The sequence below is a fragment of the Nicotiana sylvestris genome, chromosome 4 (assembly GCF_000393655.2).
Source record: "Nicotiana sylvestris chromosome 4, ASM39365v2, whole genome shotgun sequence".
NCBI lineage: Eukaryota > Viridiplantae > Streptophyta > Magnoliopsida > Solanales > Solanaceae > Nicotiana > Nicotiana sylvestris.
In genome coordinates this window covers 107,870,548-107,896,095 of record NC_091060.1, presented here as the reverse complement: position 1 = coordinate 107,896,095, position 25,548 = coordinate 107,870,548, and the positions used below count along the sequence as shown (strand labels likewise).

Sequence of the window (25,548 nt, the reverse complement as noted above, 5' to 3'; positions counted from 1 at the left end):
CTATCATTCTTGTGCATGTCACCTTTCTTTCCTCAAGGGATTGAGCACATAGTGCTGATACCACCCATAGAGGTCGTAGTAAGTGACACGATATGATTAGAGTAATGTTCTTGTCTCCTAAATTGATATGCATTATAATCTTCTTGTATTCACATTCATCTACATAGGCAATACGTGCCCAGATTTGAATCATTATTCTATTGTCCGTGCTCTTTTGCAAGCCCATTTCTTGTGTGTTTCTCGTTTGAAAATCTGCATGTTGTCCTTGCATTTGTTCCTTACCATTCCTGTCTAATAATCCTGCAAAGATTTGATTATAGTATCTGCTGTTGCTGCTGTGCATTAGCAATGATCCATACATATTCATTCTTGCCTCCTGTATGTGCTCGTTGTCCCTTTGCATTTTCCAGTTGTTGTGCTTTATTTCCTTTGCGCGTGCATTACTGCTGTTAGTATCGATCTTCTGTAGCCATATGCACCTATTCCCATTCTTGTTGTTGTTGTTCTTGCTGTAATTTCCACTCCAAAGACTGTACTGCTCTCGCACAAAATCAGCATAATATTTGAATGAAGCATTTGTTCTGTTGGGAATGTCCAAAACTTTATAGAAAACTTCTCATAGTTTTAGGTTCCCAAAATGTATGCCTTCACTTTGGCCGATACTACTGCCTTTTGTTCCTATCGATAACATCCTTATCTTTAATTTTCTCTCATTGGATTGAATGCATTGCATTGATACCACCAATTGAGAGTCCATTAAAGAATAGGCTGTCACCATATAGAAAAACAATGTAACATTAAAAAGCCCTGTATTTCCTATTGCCCAGAAGTTCGTAATGTCATAGCTGTGTGTGTTATGGTTTGCTTTTATCTCCCATACGTCTGTCCAAAACATTACACCAGTAGTTCTCGAGTTTGTTATGAACAAAAATCTCTCCCACATGTTGATCGCATAACGTTTGACAACAGTTAGTGTGCATGACATCTGTTGTCGTGCGTTATCTGCACCTTCTGTCCCCTTTGCTGCGTTCCTTTTGCTTCATCGATTGAACTGATGAAAAGAGACAGCTTTGTGCTGGAACGCACGTGAGCTCCACCTACAGCTGCAACATAAAGAAATATATCCCATAGTACCTTCATCCTAGAGTATTGCATGCTTTTATGTATCCTAGATAACTTTCCATGTGCATTCCACTTTTCCATTTGATTCCTTTGCTCACCAGCATGTGTTGTCTGTCAAGCCTTCCATATTAAACCTTGTGTGCATATTAAAAAATTATTTAATCCGAAAGTGGATTGAAGCATGCGTTAATATAACGCATTGGCCTTTGTTGCCTGCTTTTCTCGAAAACATTTTTGCTGCACATGCTAGTTGTGTTTCCAATGTCATTTGCTTCTTGTTGTGCTCGAAATGAGGAGCAATCATTTTTATATTCCCAGATCCTGTCTCTAACTGAACCATGCGTGTGATATTAAACACTTCTGCACCATGCTGGTTGTATATCCAATGAACTGAAAGCACGCTTTCACCCCATGCTGGTTGGGTTGCCAATGCCATTAGTCTTTGTTGTTGTGCTCGATTATTGATGTGTTTTTGTTCTTTAGCATCAGTTATCTCGAAAGTTGCAGCATGGAGTGCCATAAGCATCGTAGTGGCAACTGCGCTAGAGAAAAGATAGTTAGAAATACCAACCATTATATCCTTCTCCCTTAGGATTTGAATATATTGGTCGATTAAGTTGACATGACTCCTGCTCTTCCTTTTCTCTTTGCTTCCTATCTCCTGTTCACCTTCACCCTTAGACTTGGACATTGCAGCTTATCTACATTAACCAACCTCCTTCCCTATGCATCTTGATGCCAAAATTGTTGGCATTCTATTTCTCCATGATCTAAAGCATAATTAGCCAAGTGATCTGCCAGCTTGTTGCCCTCCCTATGAATATGAGTAACTGTGTAATTTTCCCCATTCATTAGTTGCATCATTTCCTCTGCCTGCTCAGATATGATCCATGGTGGTTTCCAGATCCCATCCATTATCTTTTTTAATAACATTGAGTCAGTTTGAAGCCATACATGAGAGTATTATTGAAATCTGCAGAACCTTAGTTCTTCTACCATGGCCTTCGCTTCAGCTATTGTGTTTGTTGTCTCCTCAATCTCTTTCCCTACTGACTTGACTATGTCACCATTTTCATTTCTTATACAAAAACCTATTGAGCTCCTGCCTGGATTTCCCCTCGATGCACCATCCGTATTAACTTTTAGCCATCCTGCACTTGGAAATTCCCACATGAATTTTGTAACCTTAAGTTTAGGAGTGAAATTTTCCATCATAGCTAATAGATCTTGCCATTTGTGAGGTACCATGTCCATTCCAGGCTTTCTCACTTTCACCAATGCCTGGAGATTTGATGAAACTTGATAAATCACCCTGCTAGTTGTCACAACATCACCATACTTCATACTATTTCTTCTTTTCCAAAGTTCCCAGACTACGCATGAGGGGAGTGCTTGCATTACTAGTTTTAGCCTTAAGCACACATTTGCAGTCCAACATTTTGTGATTGCTTGGTGCAATGTAAGTCCCTCTACAGCTATTACTACTCTCGATAGAAAATACTTCCAAGTTGTCTTTGCAGTTTCTGATCTAAAAAACAAGTGCTGAAGAGATTCCTCGTCAGGTTGTACACAACACCAACATTTTGATGACATGCAGCAGCCTACCCTTTTCAAGAAATCATCTAAAGGTAGCTTTGCTTTCCACACTTTCCACATGAAAAATGCTATTTTAAAAGGCAGTCCCTTTACCCAAATCATCCTATAAGTTGTTCTTGTTTAGTCTCTTCTTCTCGTATACTCCCATGCTGACTTAACACTGAAATATCCTCTTGTTTCCAGCATCCAACAAGGCATGTCAAGAACCTGCTGAGGTGAAGGTGGTTTGATTTCTCCAGAATGTGTACTGCTAAGTCTTCAGGAAGCAATTGAAATAGCATGTCCACATCCCACTCACCATCTAAGGTAACATCATGTACATTATGTACCTTTTCATCAATTCCAAAGTCTTGAGGAACTAAAAAATATAGTGCCCCAAGACCTGTCCAGTTTTCATACCAAAATAGTGAGGATTCCCTTTTTGTTTGCCAAAGGATTTGATGTTCAATCAGATCTCTGCATTCCAACATTTTTCTCCAAATGTGAAACCCTCTTTTCCATGGAACAATTACAGAATTTATTTTTTTACAGTATTTCTGACATACGAAAGAGCTCCATAGGCTTGGTTTTGTTCTGAAATTACACCACAACTTGCTGAATAATGCCTTTGCTACATCATGCAGTGACCTGAAACCTATTCCTCCTTCCTCAATTGGCATGCATAAGGTATTCCATGAATCCCAATGCCTACTAGTTCCTCCTACAGTGCTGCTCCAGAAAAATTGAGCAAATAATTTGTACAACCTATTTATCACATATTTTGGAGGGTTTACAGCTGATAGTAGATGCATAGGCATGCTTTGCAATACATGGGATATGAGAATTTCCTTGCCTCCTACTGATAATAACTTGCCCTGCCATGATTGCAGTTTGTCCATTACCTTAGTAATTAGGGGTTGATAGTATTCCAGCTTTCTCCTTGCATAAAATATAGGACAACCTAGATATATGATAGGAAAATCATTCCTATGAATGCCTGTGATCATTTCCACCTTGCTGACCACTTCCATGTCTGTTAAATGATGCAGGTACACAGCTGATTTGGTCTTGTTAACAAGTTGCCCAGATGCAGCTTCATATGACTTCAGCACTTGCATAATTAGCATCAGAGATGTTTCATCTGAGGATGAGAAAATAATCATGTCATCTGCATATGCCAAATGATTGATCTTTGGACTCCACTTTGGCATCCCAAATCCACAAAAATACAGGTTAGTATGTAGTGCATTGAGACCCCTAGATAATGCTTCTGCTGCCAATATAAACAAAGTTGGAGATACAGGATCACCTTGTTTTACTCCTCTTGAGGACTTAAAGAACCCATGAGCTTGACCATTGATTAGAATAGAATACCAATTATTTGAAACTAATCCAAAGACAATCCCTATCAACCTTTCTGTGAATCCCATCTTTCTCAGTACCTTGGTTAGGAATAGCCAAGATAATCTATCATAAGCTTTGGTCATATCTAGCTTCAGGATGACATTAGGTCCAGCCTTAGTTCTAAGCCTAATGTCAGTCACTATCTCCTGAGTTAGAAGGATTTTTTCTACTATATTCCTCCCCTTAACAAAACCTGCATGTTCCTGTGATATCAGACTTGGGAGAAATTTCACTAGCCTTTCATGTACCACCCTCGATATAACCTTATTTGAAAAATTACTGAGGCTTATTGGTCTTAAATCAAAAAAAGTGGTAACTTCTTTTTTCTTTGGTAGCAGAACTAGGTTGGTGTGTGTTACCCACTTGGGTAGCTCATGACCATTGAAAAAAGCCCTCACCATGTTGTATAGGTCATCCCCTATTATGTCCTAACAAGAATGATAGAATTTTCCTGTCATACCATCTGGCCCCCCAACACTATCACCATTAAGTCCAAGTACTGCCACTTTAACCTCCTCTTTTGTTGGCTGCTTAATCAATTTTGCATTCTGCTCAGTGTTAATCAGATTAGGAACATGTTCTACGATATCAAATGATGAAGGAGTAGCTGCTTCTGTGAACTATTCCTCGTAGAATTTGATAGCCTCTTCTGCAATTTCTTGTTCATCTTCAATCCAGGTTCCTCCACTATTTTGAATTCTGTTAAGCTGAAGTCTCTTCCTCCTACCTCTCACTTGTGCGTGGAAGAACTTAGTGTTCCTATCCCCTTCCTTGAACCAAGTCATGCCTGCCTTTTGTTGCCAATATTTCTCCTCTAGTGCAAGACATTTGATCAATTTTGCCTGAACCTTTTGTAGCCTTTCCCTGTTCATCCCTGTAGGATTTGCTTCAAATTCTGCTTCATGAACCATCACTACCTCCTCCATGCTTGCTATCTTTTGGAAAATATCTCCAAATGTAGCCTTACTCCACAATGAAAGAGCCTTCTTTAATTTTTTTAACTTGTGATTAAAAAGAATATAAGGATTTGCACTGAAATGAGCTGTCCAATTCTCTTTCACCACATCTTTAAAAGTCGCATGTTCCACCCAAAAATTCAAGAACTTAAAAGGTTTTTTTAATGGTGGAGTTTCAATATCACACTTCAGATACATTGGACTATGATCTGAACCAGTCTTTGACAAATGTTGCACCTCTATTCCTGGAAATGTTTGTTGGAACTCAACATTGGCCAAGCATCTGTCTAGCCTTTTGAATATACAGTCTTCCTCTGCTCTCCCATTCCACCATGTAAATATGCTGCCTTTAAATCCAAGGTCGAAGAGATTGCAAGTGTTGACGCAGTGTCGAAAATCATCAATTTCATTCAATGACACAGGTAGCCCACCAAACTTCTCTTCTTCGTCCCATATTACATTGAAATCACCTCCTACAAGCCATGGTGCATCCATATCCCTTGCCATTGCATATAATGAATCCCATAATTCTATCCTCTCAATTGCATCACATTTAGCATATACCAATGTTAAGACAAACTCCACATGCGATTCAGTATGAAACAAGCGTAGTGTTAATTGTTGCACCATATTGTACATAACAGTTACCTCAAATACCTCATCTATGAAATCCCAGATCTTGTTGGAAACATTTGAAATTGCATGTGCAAGTCCTATCTTATTTCTGTACCTTTTCAGTTTTTTTACTTGTTGCTTTGGCTCCATTAATCCTACAAATTCATAGTGATTTTGCCTGTGCATTTTTGTCAACCTTTCAAAGGCCTGCTGTGTGGTGACTGACCTTATATTCCAAATGATAGCATTCATCACTGATTGTTGGATTTTGTTAGCGTTCTCCTTGTGTGCACCCCAAATTTTGGTGCTGCAAAATTATATTATTGTTGCTTCTTCTTACCTTTTGCTGCTGATTTTGCCTTTTCCACTTTCGTAGGTGATAAGTCACCTTGCCTTGCAGCATTCATAAGGTGTTGGGTAGTCGATTCGTGATCCATGTCGTATCCTGATCTACCAGGTTCTTCTCCTTCTTCATTGTCTTCCTTCCCTCCCGATGTAGCTCCAAATGCATTTTTTTAGGGACCAAGGCCTTCTTTTCTCCTCGTTTTAACAGCTGCAACTGCTTTTTCTCCAATGTAACAGTTACATTTACTATTTTTGTTTTTTGTTTTGGCTGTTTCTCCTTCTCTGTTGGGTTGTGTCCTTGTGGGTGGTCTTGTGATTTCTGAAGTTTATCGTCTTCTGTTCCTCCAGGACCATTTACCTCTGGGCCTCTTCCTTCATAGTTTCTAATTTCTGTTACTTCTGCTATCTGATAATTATTGTTGTGCTCAACAATTTCTGATCCTCCCATTATTAAAAAATTACCAGTTGTATTGTTGTCATTGGCATGGAGCTCTCCATTTACACTTTGCTCATCTTCTTCTTTGTCCTTCTCATTCGGTTCCTCATCAACTTGTGCTCCTAGTGGTACTTCGTTCTCCTCTGAATCGTATTCCCTTTGTGCATCCCATAGCCTGCCACCACAGCCTTGCACTCTTTCTTTAAATGTAGACGATTTTGACCTTTCTGCTTGAGAATTTGGAGTTTTATTAAGTTCCTTGTTCACAAATGTATCTTGTGATGGGTTTTTTTGGCATGATGTATTGATCTTCACTATTCCATCTCCTGTTTTATCCTTGAAACTTCTTTCTACCCATTGTGCAGTATCGTTTTTTGCTTTTGATGCCTCTTTTCCATTGACTAGACCATTAGTCGAACCAATACCCGATGAGTTAAGATGAAAAGCTTATGCTGCTGGATTTAGCTTTTCCTCATTATTGACCATATGTTTTGGTTTTTGCTTTGTAGATGCTTGGTTATGAACTGCTGAACTGTTTGTTGCTGCATTAGCTGCCACTATTATCAATTGACAGGTTCTTCCTCTTCATCCATCCCTTGTAATATTGCAAACTTGTTAGCTACTTGAACATGATCATTATCTTCATTGTCTACTGCCACCAATTCCATACCATTGTTGCTTTGTGCTTCTGCTTGTCTATCTACAGTGCTTGTACCCTCCTTATTCTTATTGTTTTCAAGCTGCTTAGTTGGTGCCATCTCCATTCCATTATTATTGAGACTAGTATTTTGATTTACTACATTTCTAACTCTGTTGTCCTTCACTTCCTTCCATTGCTCTTTTTCTGTAACATTTACATTACCCACGACCTTTTCACTAGATAAAATCATTATAGGCTATGAGTTCCCTATGTCCTGCTTCTTAGCAGTATCTGCTTGGTTAGCATTCTCATTCTCCACATATAGTTCAGTGTGTATCCTCCAACATTCAAATTGATCATGCCCTTGAAGTTTACAATGTCTGCAATATTTAGGCATCATGTCATATTGAATTCTCACCCATTCAGTTCTTGTCGTTCCATTAGCTTCATTGAATATGTCCATCCTCACCTTTTTAGGCAAATCTGCAAGTAGATCAACTAGTACCTTCACCCTAGCACAACTAGGTCTAGTTTTATTAATTGTTGCCATGTCTAGATGCATAGGTTTACCTACTGCTGTAGCTAGAGAAAATAGACATTCCTTCACAAAAAGGTTGGCAATAGACCTGGGAATGAAATCCAAGCCATTGCCTTGGGTGTTTCTTCATCTGCTCTAAACTTTGAGTCATAAATCAATGGCCTAAGCTGATATTGATAGCCATCCCTGTCCTTTATGTAATGAGTTTTTGATGAGAATTGAAGATAGTCCTGCCTTAACGTCATTCTAATCAAAATGTGCCTATCCCTTAGAAATCCAATGTTACACTCACCTTTAATTCCGCATTGAATTGGTATTAACTTACGCAGTTGTTAAATTTCTGGGCTGCCATAAGAACATTTACCAACTATTGCATATTGTAAACCTTCGATGATATCCATCCTTTCTACTTCTGCTTCTATGAACTGAATAACATGTTCTCCATTCAATATTGTAGGTGGACGAATGGGAATTGGCTCAACTTCCTGTTGCTCATGCATTGCAGCATTTAAAGTGCAAGGTTTCAGAATTTTGGAGTAATCCATCGGTTGTTTGTTGTTATTTGTGTTCCCTGATGTTTGTGCAATGTTTGGAGGAGGTTGTGTAGGCAGCGCAACCACAAAAGGTGGCTGGCCACCTACCTGTGTGTTCATTACAGATGTAATTCTTTAGCACTTTAACAACATGACAAAGGTGCAACAGCTTTGCAAGAAAACGATGCTACTGTAATTCAAATTAGCTTCACGTTACTTACTGCTTATGGCTGTGAATCCAATTTCACAGTCTAAATTGTAAAAAACAGTAATTTCGATTTAAAATGAAGCTTAGAATTCAAACCAATCTTAGAAGACCTTGGGCAAGCTGTTATGCTGAAAAGTAGCGCTGGAATTAGCTGAATCGCTGAAATTGAATGAAGAACATTGTCTGCTACAATAATTCGTGAAAATGAAATTAAGATCTACAAAAATTAACTATAGATCTGAAGTTGAAACCAATTGGGTAATATTCGTAAGGAATTTATGTATCTTTTGAGACCAAGTTTGGTTAGTTCCACCACCGGATGTCGGAGTTATGACCGGAAAATGATGACGAAATTACTATTCCTTCTCTTCCTAGAGAGAAGGCAGAGCAATTCACCCCTTGCTTACCCTGTTTTTTATCTCTTCATGCCAAAACGAAATCTGGGCCAATTGACCCAAATCAATGGGTCTGAATAGACCCAAATTACTCTTTCTTGGGCCTTCTGATTTCAAAGCTCATATGGACTCATCGGGCTAGGCAGAATTGCCCAAGAGCCAAACTAAAACTCCTTTCTTTGAAAATAAAACAAAGAAACAAAGCAAATAAAACATGACGAACTTAATTTTAGAACACACCACCAATCAGACTAATCAACAAATTTTAACCCTAACTTATGCGAACAAAACAAAATTATTTAAACGGAAATGAATTAACTTAAAACTACTACTATGCAAAACTAACCACTGAGTAACAGAAAAACAAAGGAAAAGAAAAAGAAAAGCAAAATAAGGGACAGAAGTGGTAGACAAACAAGAGAAGAGGGATTTAATAGCAGAACAACTGAAGAAGACAAAGGAGGAAGGATAGAGGAGATACCTTTAAAATCACTCGACACAGAGCTGATAACCCTTCGAAAATTCCGATTTGATTCGAAACAAGTATTAACTGTATGTTCTCAACGAAACCAAACGGTCAATACCAGTTTCAAACCTTATCGCTTAAAGAAACCGGAAGGCTTGACGGATTTCTTTTCCCCTTGTTTTCAGATTCAAAAACGACCGATTTGGTGAGAATTTAAGGAGAAATGGTGGTGGATTGGGGTTGAGGGAAGGCCGGTGATTACCTGGGTGAGATTTGGGTGGCTTCAAGCTCTGCCGCCGGCCGAAAATGGCAAAGGAATCGAGGGACGACGCTAGGGTTTATTAGAGAAGATGAGATACCGGGGGGAATTCGCTTGTGTCTTAGGCTTAATGGATTTTCGGACACCTTTATTTAATTAGCAATGAACTCTGAAGACCGTTGGATGATGAGGGATGAAGGGCTCACATTGTTTTGAGTAAAGAGAACTCAAACTTGCGTCGTTTTGAGTCTTAATGGGAGACAGACCGGGTTGCAGCAATGGCTTGGGCTGGTCTCGTTTGGTTTAGGAGAGATCCGTTTGGGCTTGGGTAGTCTGTTTAAAATCAACTCATATTGGCTTTCTCTCTTTTATTTCCACTTCTTTCAATTCCTTTGTTTTCAATTCTTTCTTCTTCTCTTTATTTTCTTTTTTTTTTCAAAATTAAAACAAAAACCTAAATAAAAATTACAAACCAATTAACCGAGCACATCAATTAACTCCTAATTACTATTATTAGCTAAACCAAATTAAAGGACAAACTACCCTAAATTCAAAATTAAAACTAAAATGTAAAGTAAACTATTTTTGAGATTTTCCATTTTATAAAATAAATTAATTACTAATTAATTCATAAAATGCAAAATTAACTCCTAAATGTACATGCAACATATTTTGTATTTTCCATTAATTAAAATAAACATGCACAAACAAATGCAAACAATTAACAGAAAATGCCACGAAAAATTCACAAAGTTGCAAATAATAAAAGAAATTATTTTGTTTTGAAACTATAGGAGTAATTCATATAGGGCAAAAATCACGTGTTCACAAGTGTTATTTACATTATGCAATTGAATTGAATAGATTTGGGCCATTTAGAGTCGAGTTCTCGTGGCAAGAACGTGGTTTCGGGTTGACTTTGAGCTGGTTCGAGGTAAGTGGCTTGCCTAACCTTGTGTGGGGGACCTTCCCTTAGGATTTGGTATTATTAATAATTGAAATGCCTTGTACGTGAGGTGACGAGTGCATACTTGTGCTAATTGTTGAAAAACCCGATTTTCATTAAGTAATTACTAGTATGTTTCCTTTCCTGTTTATATTACTTGCAATTTAAACCCGTTGTTAGCTTAGGAAAGCATGTCTAATTGACTTAATTGCCTTACTTATTCAAACTGCCTTATTTGGATTACGTGCAGCATGCTAGGTTTGTAATACCTGTTTTACCTTGGTATGGAACTTGAATTGAACTGTGTACTTTTCTTGTTGTTGTTGTGCATTTACTTTGGGTCTACGGGATGGTATCCCGGGAGATCCCCTTGTATGTTTACTTGGGACTACAAAACAGTATTTCGGGAGATCCCCCTACACGTTTACTGAACTACGGGATTGCACCTGGTAGATTCCCCCTGTACTGAGTATTTATATTTGGGACTACGGATCGATATTCCGGGAAATCCCCTCACATTATGAGTTGGACTACGGGACGGTACCCCGGGATATCCACTGGATATTTACATTTGGGACTACAGGACGGTATCTTAGGAGATCCCCGGTTGTTATCTTTGTGTTGAGTTGTATTTCTTTCTGTGTTTACTTTGCCTCTGTAGTAGTTGTTGCTGTCCTTTATATCCGGTGTTACTTTTACTATTGTACTTATTTATACTATTTTATTCTACACTGTTGAACCTTATATTTTATTTAACCTTAGTAGGGCCCTGATCTTCCTCGTCACTACCCGACCGAGGTTAGGGTTGACACTTACTGAGTACCTCTATGGTGTATTCATGCCCTTTCTGCGCATGTTTTTTATGTGCAGATCTAGGTACTTCTACTCAGACTTATCACGCTTGAGATGAGGCGCTTGAAGAGACTCCGAGGTATATCTGCCGCGTTTGTAGACCGAAGAGTCCCTTTCTACTCTCCTTTTTGTATTAGCCCTTCTGTATTTTTCGTTTCTTTGTTAGACATTCTGGAGTTAGATGCTTGTAGACATTCAAAGGCTTGTGATCATGAGATTCTGGGTTTTGGGAAATGTATTTAGATTTTGAGAGTCATTATTATGTGTGCCGAGCGACACTTTTAAATGCTGTATTATTTCACTATTTTGGTTTTTAATTATTTCTTCCGCAAATTGGTTTAGTTTCCGCATTTTAGGCTTACCTAGTCGTAGAGACTAGGTGCCTTCATGAATGTTCACAGAGGGCGAACCGGGATCGTGACAAGTCCTCAGCCAATGAAAACGGATAAACATAATGAATAAAGATGGCACGACATCACCCATCGTGCTTTTACTCTCAACTTCACCATGAAATGATAATAATGGCACGACATCACCCTTCGTGCTTTTACTTTCAACCTCACCATGAAATAATAATAAAGGCACGACATCACCTTTCGTGCTTTTAAATTTAATCTCTCCATGAAACAATAAATATGGTACGACATCACCTTTCGTGCTTTAACCCTATTTCTCACCATGTATAAATCAGTAAATGAAGCAATAATTGGCACGACATCACCCTTCGTGCTTTAACACTCTCCCTTACCATGTAGCAATGAATATAAACATTTGAGAGATAAAATAAGCAAGAATAAATGTTCTATCAACAACGGTTCCAAAATACCAAACTTTAACTTCCAAAAAGAATACTCAATTATCACAAATAGTTCATAAATATGGAAAGAACGATCAATTAAGTAATAAACTAGTCTAAGCATGGATATCATAATCAAAGAAGGCAATAAATTACAAGGAAACAAGTTCTCCCCCCTCCCCTGCGCATGCTTTTACCCAACAACAACACATAGGTACTTGTCACCTCATATATACGTTATACCCATACATTTAAACACGTAACAAATAAACAAACTAGTCCTAATCCCACAAGTCAAGGTTAACCACGACACTTACCTCGCTCCGCAATCGACTCAAAGTTCAACCACGACTTTACCTTTCGAACAAGCTTCCGAACCAACCAAATCTAGAAAATTATTAACCAAACGATTCAAAATAAGCATTAGGAACTACCCACGAATGAAAGAGGTTCAACTTAGGTCATTATTTAAAAAGTTAACAAAAGTGAACCCCCGGGCCCGCTTGGTCTAAACCCAAAAAATTCGGACCAAAATCTGATTATCCATTTACTCCCGAGCCCGGCTATGTAATTTATTTCGAAATCCGACCTCAATTCGAGGTCTAAATTTTAGTTTTACAAAAATTCCTAATTCTACCCAAATTCCCAATTTCTACCATGAAAATCCTAGATTTATGGTTGAAATCTTATGAAATATAATGGGTAATTGAAAGATAGTAGGTTAGAGTCACTTACCAATGAATCGAGGAAGAATAGCTCTTGGAAAAATCACCTCTAAAGTTTTTAGGGTTGAGAATTTGAAAGAATGAACTAAAATCCCAATTTTCCCTTCTTAAGTCCAAGCGCATATGTCACATTGCGACCTGGGGTTCGAAATTACGAACCCTGCAAATGCAAAAAATCCTTCCCAAATGCGAAGTCTTAATATTTCTACTACCATCGCATTCGCAATTGCGAACTTTAGACTTCTGCAATTGCGAACCACTCCCCCAGTACTACTTCGCAAATGCGAACCTGACAAGAATCTTAACAGTTCGCAAATGTGAACATGGACCTCACAAATGCGAGATTAGAGGCTGCACCAAAAATAGTGTGATGACTCGATATGTCTGTTCAAGGACGAACGTTTATTTTAGAGGTGGAGAATGTGATGACCCGATAGGTCACTATGAGTTTTAGTCTTCATTTATGTGTTCTAAGACCTTGAATAACTTCGTTTAGACTTAATTGAATGTTTACTCATACTCATTCTTTTACAAATTAAAGAAACCAATCTGTCGTACTCCAATGTGAGTGGAAACTTAGCAATACTCTGTGGAGAATAACTATAATGTACCGAGTTATTATCCACCACAACCTTACTACCCCAATATAATGCAACCCTAATTTTTTGCTCTAAATATATTCTAGCAAAATCCAAAAAATATTTGATGAATATGAAGTGATACAAAGGATGCTGAAAAATTGAATTTTTCAGAATGATTGTTTGAAGAATGAATATGTGATGACTCGATAGGTCACTTTGAGTTTTAGCCTTCATTTCTGTGTTTTGAGACCTCAAATAACTCTGTTTAGACTTCTTTGAATTGCGCGCATAGTCCCTGTCTTGCACCTAAAAATTTTTATATGAAAATTTAAGAAAATGTGAAATTTTACTTTAAAACTCATATGAGTTGACTACGGTCAATATTTTGTGTAAATGGACCCGGATCGGTATTTTGTCGGTCTCAGTGGGTCCGTATCGTGATTTGGGACTTGGGCGTATACCCGAAATTGAATTTGGAAGATTCTAACTTGATTTAACGTGATTTGTTAAAAACTAGTAATTTAATGGCTTAAAGAATTTTCAAGTTTGACCGTATTCGGATTTTGGTTCCGGATCTAAGTATACGTTCATTTCATTATTTATGACTTGTGTGCAAAATTTGGTGCAAAACGGAGTTGATTTGACGTGATTCGGACGTCCGGCTGTAAATTTGAAAGTTCTTAAGTTTCGTTGAAAGTTTCATTCATTTTACTGTCCAATTCGTGGTTCTAGATATTATTTTGGTGTTTTGATTGCGCGAACGAGTTCATATGATGTTATTACACTTTTGTAAATATTTGGTTTGGAGCCCGGGGGGTTCGGGTGAGTTTCGGATAGGCCATGGAGTAATTTTTGGACTTAGACAATTGTTGGTTTCTGAGATTTCTGATATCTGGTGCATCTTTCTTCGCGATCCCGAAGCTATTCTCGCGAAGGGTAACTAGAGACTGGGGAGAATTTCTTCTTCGCAAACGCGGAGAAGGGATTGCGAATGCGGAGCATGGGAGGAGTAACCCTCCGCGAACGTAGCTCTTCACTCACGAACGCGATGAGTAAGGGGAAAAGCCATCGCGTGTGTGTGTATAAGAGATTGATTTTAGAGAACCACCAAAGCTGTTTTGAAATAATTTTATAGGATCAATCTTGTTTTTCTCAAGCACAAGTAATTGATAGTTTAACATAAGCATCAAGAACACATGGTTTTGTTCTTTGATCACCATTAACCACGACTTCGAGTGGGATATACATGCCCTTAAACGCTATATTTTTTCAAAAATTATTCTAAATACAATATATCTCGTGATTGATTCTCTTTCTTGAGTGCATATTTGCTTCGTTTTGTTGAATCTTCAAATCCTTCTTAAAATTGTACTTGCTTTCTTGCTCACTATTCATTGAGTATTTTCATATGTCGCATCAGTTATCATTAGAGAGACTTCCTTATGAACAAGGGCGGCCCTTCCACAAAGCAAATAAAGCAACCACTTTAGGCCTCGTATTTGTGGGGGCCTTATTTTTTGTTACACCTAACACACTATGTATAAGTTTAAAAAAGAATTTTGTACATTGAAAAAGTTTGATTTCTTTCTACCAAGAAAATTGCACTTGAAATTAATATCGAACCTGAATTTCGTAAAAAACGTGTGATATATAGGAAATAACAATTTGATACAAGTATTAAGGAAAATAACACAATTAAAAGATAACAGTTTAATTAATACAGTTAATCAAATAAAAAGATTTAATTCTTTTTCAAATGCCTAAATTGCTTATGGAATAATTTTAGTAACTCACGTTACCGTTGCTTTGACGGAAAGAAGTTTTCAAAATTCAAATTGATAAAATCTTATCTAAGAACAACAATGGCACAAGAAAGACTAAATGGATTAGTTATATTGTCAATTGAGAAATACTTATTAGGAGTTATTGATTATAAGAAAATTATTAATAACTTTGTATATAAGAAAAAACTAAAATATAGACTTCGAATAAATAATAAAAAAATTAAAAAGTTAAGGCCCCTCATAAAGTTTGGTTTTAGACCCCAAAATTCGTCGGGCGGCCCTACTTATGAAATTGTCTTCCAACTTGTTTCATCCGAGTTCCAACAATAGTTGCCATTAAGATTTCTTTCATATTCAGCTCTACAGATTTGCAAGTCTCTGATAATTTCTTTCATCAATCTTGATGAGTATTGCTTTGTGAATGTTACAAAGATTGATCATCAGTGGTCAAAATATTTTCCTATAGAACTTTTCAAATCTTCATAGATTGAATGATTTCTCTTTGATTCTGAGTTATATTTCTTTATCGTCAAGTAATGATAATTCTTATACTATTATTTGTTACGTACATTATATCTGCAATATAATATTTATATAAATAGTCTGTAAATCAAATTCCCCAAAACAACATTCGATTTGAACCTGAATATATTGCTTTGTCCTTCTTCCTTTTCAGCGTGTTAATAGTTAGCTTTAAGCTTATGGAATAAGACGAATCAGATGGAATTATTTGTTATCTTAAAAGAACAAAATATATTATTATCTTGTTCAATTGTCTTGTTTTTTTCTCCAAAACTCATTTACACTTTTTTTTGACAAAGAAACCAAACATGTATGCATGGTTGGGACTGGTAAGGAGAACAATCCCGACAAAAACTTCAACGTTATTAATATTAGCCTAGGAAACACTAGTACTAATTTCGGATTGTTATCCCAGTCCCTATACTTCATAAAGTTTCATCCAACCACCTCAACTTGATCAAAATAAAACTTTTAAACCCTTTTGATCGTTGACCGAACTTATGTGGCATTGATATGGCATAAGCGGACAAAATGAGTTATTTACACGCACATTTAGTGTGTGAGTTGATGATTTTTCTTTATTAAAAAATCAAAAATCAAAAAAAAATAAATGAATAAAAGAAATACTAGCATAGTTCCCCTCCACCCTTCTCTGTTCTTCTTCATATCTACCCTCCACCCATCTTCTTATAATGACCCAACCGGTCGTTTTGCTTTCTAGAATACCATTCACCTAAATAAGACTACGTGATTTTACTATTTTATGACTTGCAGGGAGGGTTAGTTCAGGATTTGGAAGGGTCCGGGTTGAAACCGGAACACTTGGTTCCTTAAAGTTGGCTTAAAAGGCTAAATTTGACTTCGGTCAATATTTTGAGTAAACAGCCTCGGAATTGGGATTTGACGGTTCTAATAGGTTCATATGATGATTTCGGATTTGGGCGTATGTTCGAATTGGGTTTTGGACGACCCGGGAGTATTTCGACGCCTAATAGTGAAAGTTGGCATTTTGACTGAATTCCATAAGTTTGGGTTGAACTAGATTTTTACATTCTAGACGTCCGTTTGAGATTCTGATCTTGGGAATAGCTCCGTATGGTGATTCTGGACTTAAGAGCGCGTCCGGAAGTGGAATTGGAGGTTCGTAGGTCGTTTCGGAGTCATTTGGTGAAAGTTAGAAATTTGAAATTTTTGGAAAGTTTGACCGAGGGTGGACTTTTTGATATCGGGTTCAGATTCTAGTTTCGGAAGTTGAAGTAGGTCTGTAATGTCACTCAAGACTTGCGCGTAAAATTTGGGGTCATTTCGAGTGGATTTGATAGTAATCGGACGTGCGGAAGTGTTTTTAGAAGTTTTTGAGTTCATTAGTTAATCCATGCGTTTTGGCATCCGATTCGTGGTTTTTGATGTTATTTCGGTGTTCTGATCGTGCGAGCAAGTTTGTATGATGTTGTTAGACTTGTGTGGGTGGTTGGTGTGGAGCCCCGAGGGCTCGGGTGAGTTTCAAACGTTCGGAATGATGAAAAATACTTCAGTTTTTCTGGTATTTTCTGGCAGCAGTTGCACGTCTCGCAAATCCGAGAATTTTTTCGCAAATGCGAACCTCAGATTTGCGAGAAGGGCTTTGCAATTGCGAAGAAGCCCGACCTGAGCAGTGTTCGCATTTACGATCCCAACAGAGTTCGCATTTGCGACTCACTGGCCGCATTTGCGACCTTGGCAGCTGATCTGTTCCAAGCCTGCACTACTATTGAGTAGCGAGGATGGTCGATGCAGTTTTACTCAACTAGGTCGAGATCGAATCCACAGGGAGTTAATTTATTTGAAATTGGATTTATATCCAAGTCTAGATGCGGATTTTGCTCTTAATTACACTTCCACAATTGTTTGGTTTGTTTTCTACTTCTACTTCTACTTTTATTCTATTGCATGCAATATTTGAAACTAAGTACAATATTTTTGCTGTTGATTTTCAAGGGTTTAAAGGAACTAGGGTAGTGACTTCCACCTAGGTGGATATCTAACGGGTAGCAAAAATTGAGAGCAATCTTGTGATTAATTGGGGTCGTAATACAGCTATCATACTCGGGTACTGACTCTATACCTCTCGGTAGTTTGAGTGATTTTGCCCAATTTGGGTTTCTCAAGTCCAAATGGGTATTTGTACAATTCAAGTGATATTAGCTCAAGTCGGGTATCACTATCTTTAGGTTTAACCCTTTAATTGAGACAATCAATTTCTTGAGTTTACCCCAATATTTTATTAGCCTAGTTTTCCTAAACTTAGTCCCTCTTTCTCAAGTAGAGACTAAGTCATAAATGCATGAATTTTGCAACCACTAATTCCATAGTTTTAGCAAGAACTAGGCTAAATACTACTAACCCATACACATTCAAGCCTTAAAATTCAATACCCATCAAATACCCACACTAGGGTTGGGTCACAATCCTAGCTATGGATTTAGCTACTCATGAAAATAACATAAATTAAAGATGAAATAAAGATAAATCCATAATACTAAATTAAAAGATGAAAATCTAATATTGAGAGATAATTCTAGTACAAAATTGCCCAAAAAGATCTATTTATACTAAGCTGAAGTTTCGGACAAAAGTGCCCCTGCAGAGGTTTCGCGGCCGCGTAATTCTCACCGCGGCCGCACTCATGCTTTTGCGGCCGTGTAAATCTGATCGCGGTCCGTGTTTTTAACTTCTAGATTTGGGTTGAGCATTGTTTCGCGGGGTGCATAATTTGCATCGCGGTCGCGTAGGAGATTACCGCGGCCAGGTAATTCTACCGCGGACCGCACTCCTTGATTTTGCTTGAAATGTAAACTCTCTGAACCTCAGCAACCGCGGTTCGCATAATTCTAACCGCGGCCGCAATGCGACTTTCGCGACCACACTTTTCTGGCACGAACCTAGCTCAACATTTGGCCTGAAAATGCACTCTTTAAATCTCCCTTTCGCAGACTGCATATTTGTGATTGCGGTCGCGTTGTGGATTCCGCGGCCGCACTATTTTTGTGCGGTCCGCGGTTCAGGTCTCCTGGCCCAGTCATGATTTTTGTTCCAGTTTTGACTCCTGTATGACTTGATTATGCCTCCTTTGGCTCATTTTGATCAATTCCTGTAAGCAAGCATATTACATTAGTTTCCGAGAATACCTTCTTGCATTTTGGGCCCAAAATGCAAGTAAAAGAGAGTAAATAATAGGTTAAAATCCCCATTTATCAAATCCCCCAAACTTAAGCGTTTTTGGTTGTCCTCAAGCAAATAAGGTAATTCCCACCTCCACTAAAATAAAATAGAAGGATATTTCAGCTGCCTTCATTTGAATCAATCATGCATCAATTGGGACTAACAATTACCCTCAGCACAAATGAATTATCAACAACACAAAACCTTTTGAGTACCACAATTCTAATGCGACACATGAGCATCAAGATTTGATGTAATACACTAAGGAAGCTCGCTCTACTACGTAGGTCATTGTGGAACCCAAACTCCTCCTCCTCTACTCTCTATAAGCAAATCTCACCTTAGATTGTAACACTCAAAACAAGGATTGTGAAGAAGCACGCTCATCTCTCTCAAGGGAATGTCACAAGTCCGACTCTAAGTACCATAAGCTTGCCCCTTATATAAACTACCACTAATGTAAGTTCACTTAACTCGAAATCATATAGGGCTTTTGCGGGAATATAATGAAGGCTTTTGGATCAAGGTAGGACTTATTGGCATATGATGGTTTCATCTTTCCTTAAGAACTCCATTTTCTCATTTCGGCTCATACTTTCTTGACTCTTTGAGTCATTTTCTTCTTCCTTAGGGGAACTAGATAGACACACTATCACTCTTTCTTACTCATGACAACCATTTTTCTCCTTTTCTAACTATTACATGCCTTTCATCATTGCTTTCTTTGAATCCTTTCACTTTTCTATCTTATTCACTTTTTTTGACATATTTCTTTTTGTCTTTTCTTTCTTTTCTTTTGCCTTCCCTTTTCTTCATTTCTTTTTGTTCTTTGTAGGTTTTATCACTTTCATATTTCTCGTCTCTCCCACAAACTTATGCTTTTGCTACTTGTCTATTAAAAATTCCAAGCAAAGACTGGGTGCCAGGAGAGGGTCATTATAGAACGGATAAAGGCTTGTAACGTGGTTATAGAAAGAAAAACGACTTCGACTCAAAGGGTTGACTAGGGATAAAATATTAGTAGGCTACAGAAGCTTTCAAGTTTCAAATTGGATCAAGGATAGCCTACAATCATTTCTCAAGTCGAGCTACCCTTAGAATTTCGCCTAGACAAATATTCAGGGGCAAGTTCTAGACTTATTGGCATGGAACTTGGACTTGCAATTCAATACCTCACCTCACAAGCTATTGGATTGTTAAAGAGAATAGAGTCGAGGGCCCACAACAACCCTAACTAATATTGAGCATCACAAATGGCTCCAAGAAGCCACTCGATGATTGTTTAGTCAACAAAAGAGTCTAAAGGTCACAACTAGAACTATTCTTTGCCAACCAACTTGTTTCTAACCATAAGGTCGAAGGTAAATGTGTTAGGCCCAAGTGAAGCCTTCTTGATACACTTTTATTCATTACTACTATTTACACCAAAACATAAAGAAAACGGACTCAATCCCTTAAGAAGGTTGTCACGCCATCCATCGTCGGGAAGATCCACCCGATTCACACAACATCTACCTTTGGAAAGAACTGTGGCATTAAGAAAATCAAAGGCTTATTGTTCACATAAAACATAAAAAGAAGCTAACAACTTAAAAAAAAAACTATTAAAGGGAATAAGAAGCTATGAAGTAAAATCATGAAAGAAGTTATGAAGTAAACTACGGAAATCAAACTGAATATATACAAACTTGAAGTAAAGCGGATATATACATAAATAAAAATAAATATATACATCAAATGGTAAAAATATATACATACTAAATGTGAAAGTAACGAATATATACATACCAAAATGTGAAAGTAACGAATATATACATACCAAAATGTGAAAGTAACGAATATATACATACCAAAAGTAAAAATAAAGAGAAGTAAAGATAAAGAAAAATAGTATCATAGTTATTACATGCCAATGTCATCAAATCATTAAATCAAAATGGACCACCCCCTGTCACGACCCTGGTTCGCCCTCCGTGAACCATCGTGACGACACCTAGTCTATAGGACTAGGTAATCCTAACAATGTGGAAAAATAAACCAACTTGCGGAAGAAATAATTAAAAACCAAAATAGTGAAATAAAATAGTATTTTAAAGTGCCGCTTGGCATACATAATATCAAATCTCAAAGGCTAACAACATTCCCAAAACCCGGAATCTCATGATCACAAGCCTTTGAATGTCTGCAGCATCTAACTCCAGAATATCTAACAAGGAAACGAAAGTACAGAAGGGCCAATACAAAAGGAGAGAGTAGAAAGGGACTCTTCGGTCTGCGAACGTGGCAGATATACCTCGGAGTCTCTACAAGTGCCTCGTCTCACGAGTGATAAGTCTGAATGGAGGTACCTGGATCTGCACATAAAAAACATGCTCAGAAAGGGCATCAGTACACCACAACAGTACTCAATAAGTGTCAAATCTAACATCGGTCGGATAGTGACGAGGAAGGTCAGGGCCCTACTAAGATTAAATAAAATATAAGGTTCAACAGTGTAGAACAAAAACAGTATGAGTAAGTACAACAGTAAAAGTAGTATAGGATATAAAGGATAGCAACAATTACTACAGAGGCAAAGTAAACACAGAAAGAAAATACAACTCACCACAAAGATAATAAATGAGGATCTCCTAGGATACCGTCCTGTAGTCCCAAATAAAAATATCCAGTGGATCTCCCGGGATACCGTCCCGTAGTCCAACTCACAATGCGAGGGGATCTCCCGGAATACTGATCCATAGTCCCAAATGTAAATACTCAATACAGGGGGAATCTACCGGGTGCAGTCCCTTACTTCCAATGTAAATATGCAGGGGGATCTCCCGGAATACCGTTTCATAGTCCCAAAGTAAACATACCGGAGGATCTCCCGGGATACCGTCCCGTAGTCCCAAAGTAAACACACAGAAACAATAGGAAGAGTACACAATTCAATTCAAGTTTCATACCAAGGTAAAACAGGTATTTCTAACCTAGCATGCTGCACGCAATCCAAATAAGGTAGTTTGAGCAAGTAAGGCAATTAAGTCAATTAGACATGCTTTCCTAAGCTAACAACATGCTTAAATTGCAAGTAGTATAAATAGGAAAAGAAACATACTAGTAATTACTTGATGAAAATTGAATTTTCAACAATTAGCACAAGTACGCACTCGTCACCTCACGTACAAGGCATTTTAATTATCAATAATATCAAATCCTAAGGGGAATGTCCCCCACACAAAGTTAGGCAAGCCACATACCTCGAACCGGCTCAAACTCAACCCGAAACCACATCATTGCCACGAGTACTCGACTCCAAATGACCCAAATCTATCCAATTCAATTGCATAATGTAAATAACACTTCAAGTAATTGATTCTACAAATACATTCTAAGCTAATACGCGAAATTAGGTAAAATGACCAAATCGCCCCTTGGGCCCACGTCTCAGAATCGTGTAACATTTACATTTTCAGAACCCTCACACTCTCACGAGTTTAGTCATACTAAAAGTACCAAAATGGGACCTCAAATGATCCCTCAAATCATCACTCAAAGGTCTCTAATTGATCAAGTTTTAACCCTCAATTTACCACTGATTTTCCTTAAATTTTCATGCTTAGAATGATAAAATCACCATAATAACGAGTTTAGGTTCCAAGAATCTTGCCTCCTCGAAGCTCCCTTGAATTCCCTCTCAAAAACCTCCCCAAAAGCTCAATTCCAGGATGAAAATGGTGAAAGAATAACTCGAATTCGCGAAGGCAAATATTTATATGTTCCGCCCAGCGAATTCGCTTCTGCGGTCATGGGACCGCTCCTGCGGTCCCGCTTCTGCAGAAAAAAATGACCGCACCTGCGAAACACATTAAAGTCCCGAAATCCGCACCTGCGATCTACTCACTGCATCTACGGTCACGTAGGTGCGTTAACTCTTCCGCACCTGTGGCTCCTTGCTTTTCCTCAGCTGGCCGCTTCTGCAGCTAAATTCTGCATCTGCGGGAGTCGCATCTACGGCCTCTCAACCGCAGATGCAGTTATGATAACAGCCCAAAGAACTTCAGCTGCAAACTCCAAGTTCCAACTTCCCGTTAACCATCCGAAATCATCCCGAGGCCCTCACTCAACCAAAAGCACAAACAAGTCATATACCACTATCCAAACTTATACAAATCTTCCAAACACCTCAAACAACATCGAATCAACCAATTATCATCGGATTCAAGCCTAAGAACTTCAAAAACTCTCAAAATATGCTTTCGATCAAAAAGTCTATCAAACCTCGTCCGAATGACCTAAAATTTTGCACACACGTCACATTCAACACTACGGAGCTACTCCAACTTCCGGAATTCCATTCCGACTCTCGTATCAAAATCTCACTATCGTACCGGAAACTTCAAAAATTCAACTTTCGGCATTTCAAACCTAAATTAGCTACGGACTTCCAAAATACAATCCGAACATGCTCCTAAACCCGAAATCACCCAACGAAGCTAACAAAACCATCGAAATTCCATTCCGAGGCAGTCTTCACACTGTTCCGACTACAGTCAGATTTCCAAAACTTAAGCTCTCATTTAGGGACTAAGTGTCCCAAAACTCTCCGAAACTCCAAATAAACCCTCCCGACAACTCATAATAGCAGAAACAAACATGGGAAAAGCAGTTAATTGGGGATCGGGGCGTAAATTCTTAAAACGACCAATCGGGTCGTTACATCCTCCTACACTTAAACATTCTTTTATCCTCGAACGAGCATATAGACATACCTAAAGTAGTGAAAAGATGAGGGTAACAGTTGCACATATCTTTCTCGGTCTCCCAGGTCGCGTCCTCGATCGGCTGAGCCCGCCACTGAACCTCCACTGATGCAATGTTCTTTGACCTCAGCTTTCTAACCTGCCTGTCCAATATTGCCACTGGCTCCTCGACATAAGATAGATCCTTGTCTAACTGGACTGAACTGAAATCCAACACGTGCGACAGATCATTGTGATACCTCCAGAGCATCTAAACATGAAATACCGGATGAACTCATGCCAAGCTGGGAGGTAAGGCAAGCTCATAAGCAACCTCCCCAACATGCCTCAATATCTCAAAAGGGCCAATAAAACTCGGACTCAACTTCCCCTTCTTCCCAAATCTCATAACGCCCTTCATAGCGAAACCCGAAGCAAAACCTGCTCTCCAACCATATAGAAAACATCACGAACCTTCCGGCCCGCGTAACTTTTCTGTCTGGATTTGGCTGTACGGAGTCTATCCTGAATCACCTTAACCTTCTTCAAAGCATCCCGAACCAAGTCTATGCCCAATAATCTAGCCTCACCCGGCTCAAACCAACGGACCGGGGATCTATACCACCTACCATATAAAGCCTCATATGGTGCCATATGAATGCTGGACTGATAGCTATTATTATAGCCAAACTCCGCCAATGGCAAGAACTGATCCCAAAACCCTCCAAACTCAATCACACACGTACAGAGCATATCCTCAAGAATCTGAATAGTGCGCTCGGACTGTCCATCTGTCTAAGGGTGAAATGTTGTACTCAACTCCACCCGAATACCTAACTCATGCTGAACGGCCCTCCAGAACCGTGATGTGAACTGAGTACCCTTATCTAAAATGATGGAAACTGGGATACCATATAGACGAACAGTCTCTCGGATATAAATCTCCACCAACCGCTCAGAAGAATAAGTAGTACACATAGGAATGAAGTGCGCAGACTTGGTCAGCCGATCCACAGTTACCCAAATTGTATCGAACTTTCTCAAAGTCCGTGAGAGCCCAACTACAAAATCCATGGTGATCCGCTCCCACTTCCACTCCGGAATCTCTATCTGCTGAAGCAACCTACCTAGTCTCTGGTGTTCATACTTCACCTACTGACAATTGAGGCACCAAGCTACAAACCCAACTATGTCTTTTTTCATCCGCCTCCACCAATAGTGATGTCTCAAATCCTGATACATCTTCCTGGCACCCAGATGAATGGAATACCGCGAACTATGGGCTTCCTTTAGAATCAACTCCCGAAGCCCATCAAAATTTGGTACACAAATGTGACCCTGCATCCTCAATACCCCGTCATCACCAATAGTCACATCTCTGGCATCACCATGCTGAACCTTGTCCTTGAGGATAAGCAAATGAGGGTCATCATACTGATGCTCCCTAATACGATGAAATAAGGAAGACCGAGAAACCATGCAAGCTAGAACCCGACTGGGCTCCGAAAGATCCAATCTCACAAACTGGCTGGTTAAGGCCTGAACATCTATCGCCATAGGCCTCTCCAATGCTGGTAAATAAGCCAAACTCCCCAAACTCCTTGCCTGGCGACTCAAGGCATCGACCACCACATTGGCCTTGCCTGAGTGATACAAACTAGTGATATCATAGTCCTTCAGCAACTCTAACCACCTCCTCTGACGCAAATTTTGATCTTTTTGCTTGAACATGTGCTGCAAGATCCGATGATCAGTATAAATCTCACAAGGCACACCGTACAAATAATGACGCCAGATCTTTAGGGCGTGAACAATGTTAGCCAACTCAAGGTCATGGATAGGATAATTCTTCTTTTGCACCTTCAAATGTCTGGACGCGTAGGCAATCACCTTACCATCCTTCATCAATATCGCTCCAAGGCCAG

The 25,548-nt window shown here is 38.7% G+C and overlaps 2 protein-coding genes across 2 annotated transcripts; both read right to left on the bottom strand.

Annotated features, from left to right (window-relative positions):
• Nucleotides 1-1,845: 1,845 nt before the first annotated feature.
• LOC138889968 (uncharacterized) lies at nucleotides 1,846-2,820 on the bottom strand. The gene is made up of 2 exons (XM_070173316.1): nucleotides 2,119-2,820; nucleotides 1,846-2,040 (listed from the first exon to the last, which is right to left on the bottom strand). The coding sequence occupies exons 1-2, from the start codon at nucleotides 2,818-2,820 to the stop codon at nucleotides 1,846-1,848; spliced, it is 897 nt and encodes a 298-aa protein (XP_070029417.1).
• A 1,901-nt stretch (nucleotides 2,821-4,721) lies between these two features.
• Nucleotides 4,722-5,924, bottom strand: LOC138889967 (uncharacterized). Its single transcript, XM_070173315.1, has one exon. It carries the CDS (start codon nucleotides 5,922-5,924, stop codon nucleotides 4,722-4,724), a length of 1,203 nt encoding a protein of 400 aa, XP_070029416.1.
• Nucleotides 5,925-25,548: the final 19,624 nt, after the last annotated feature.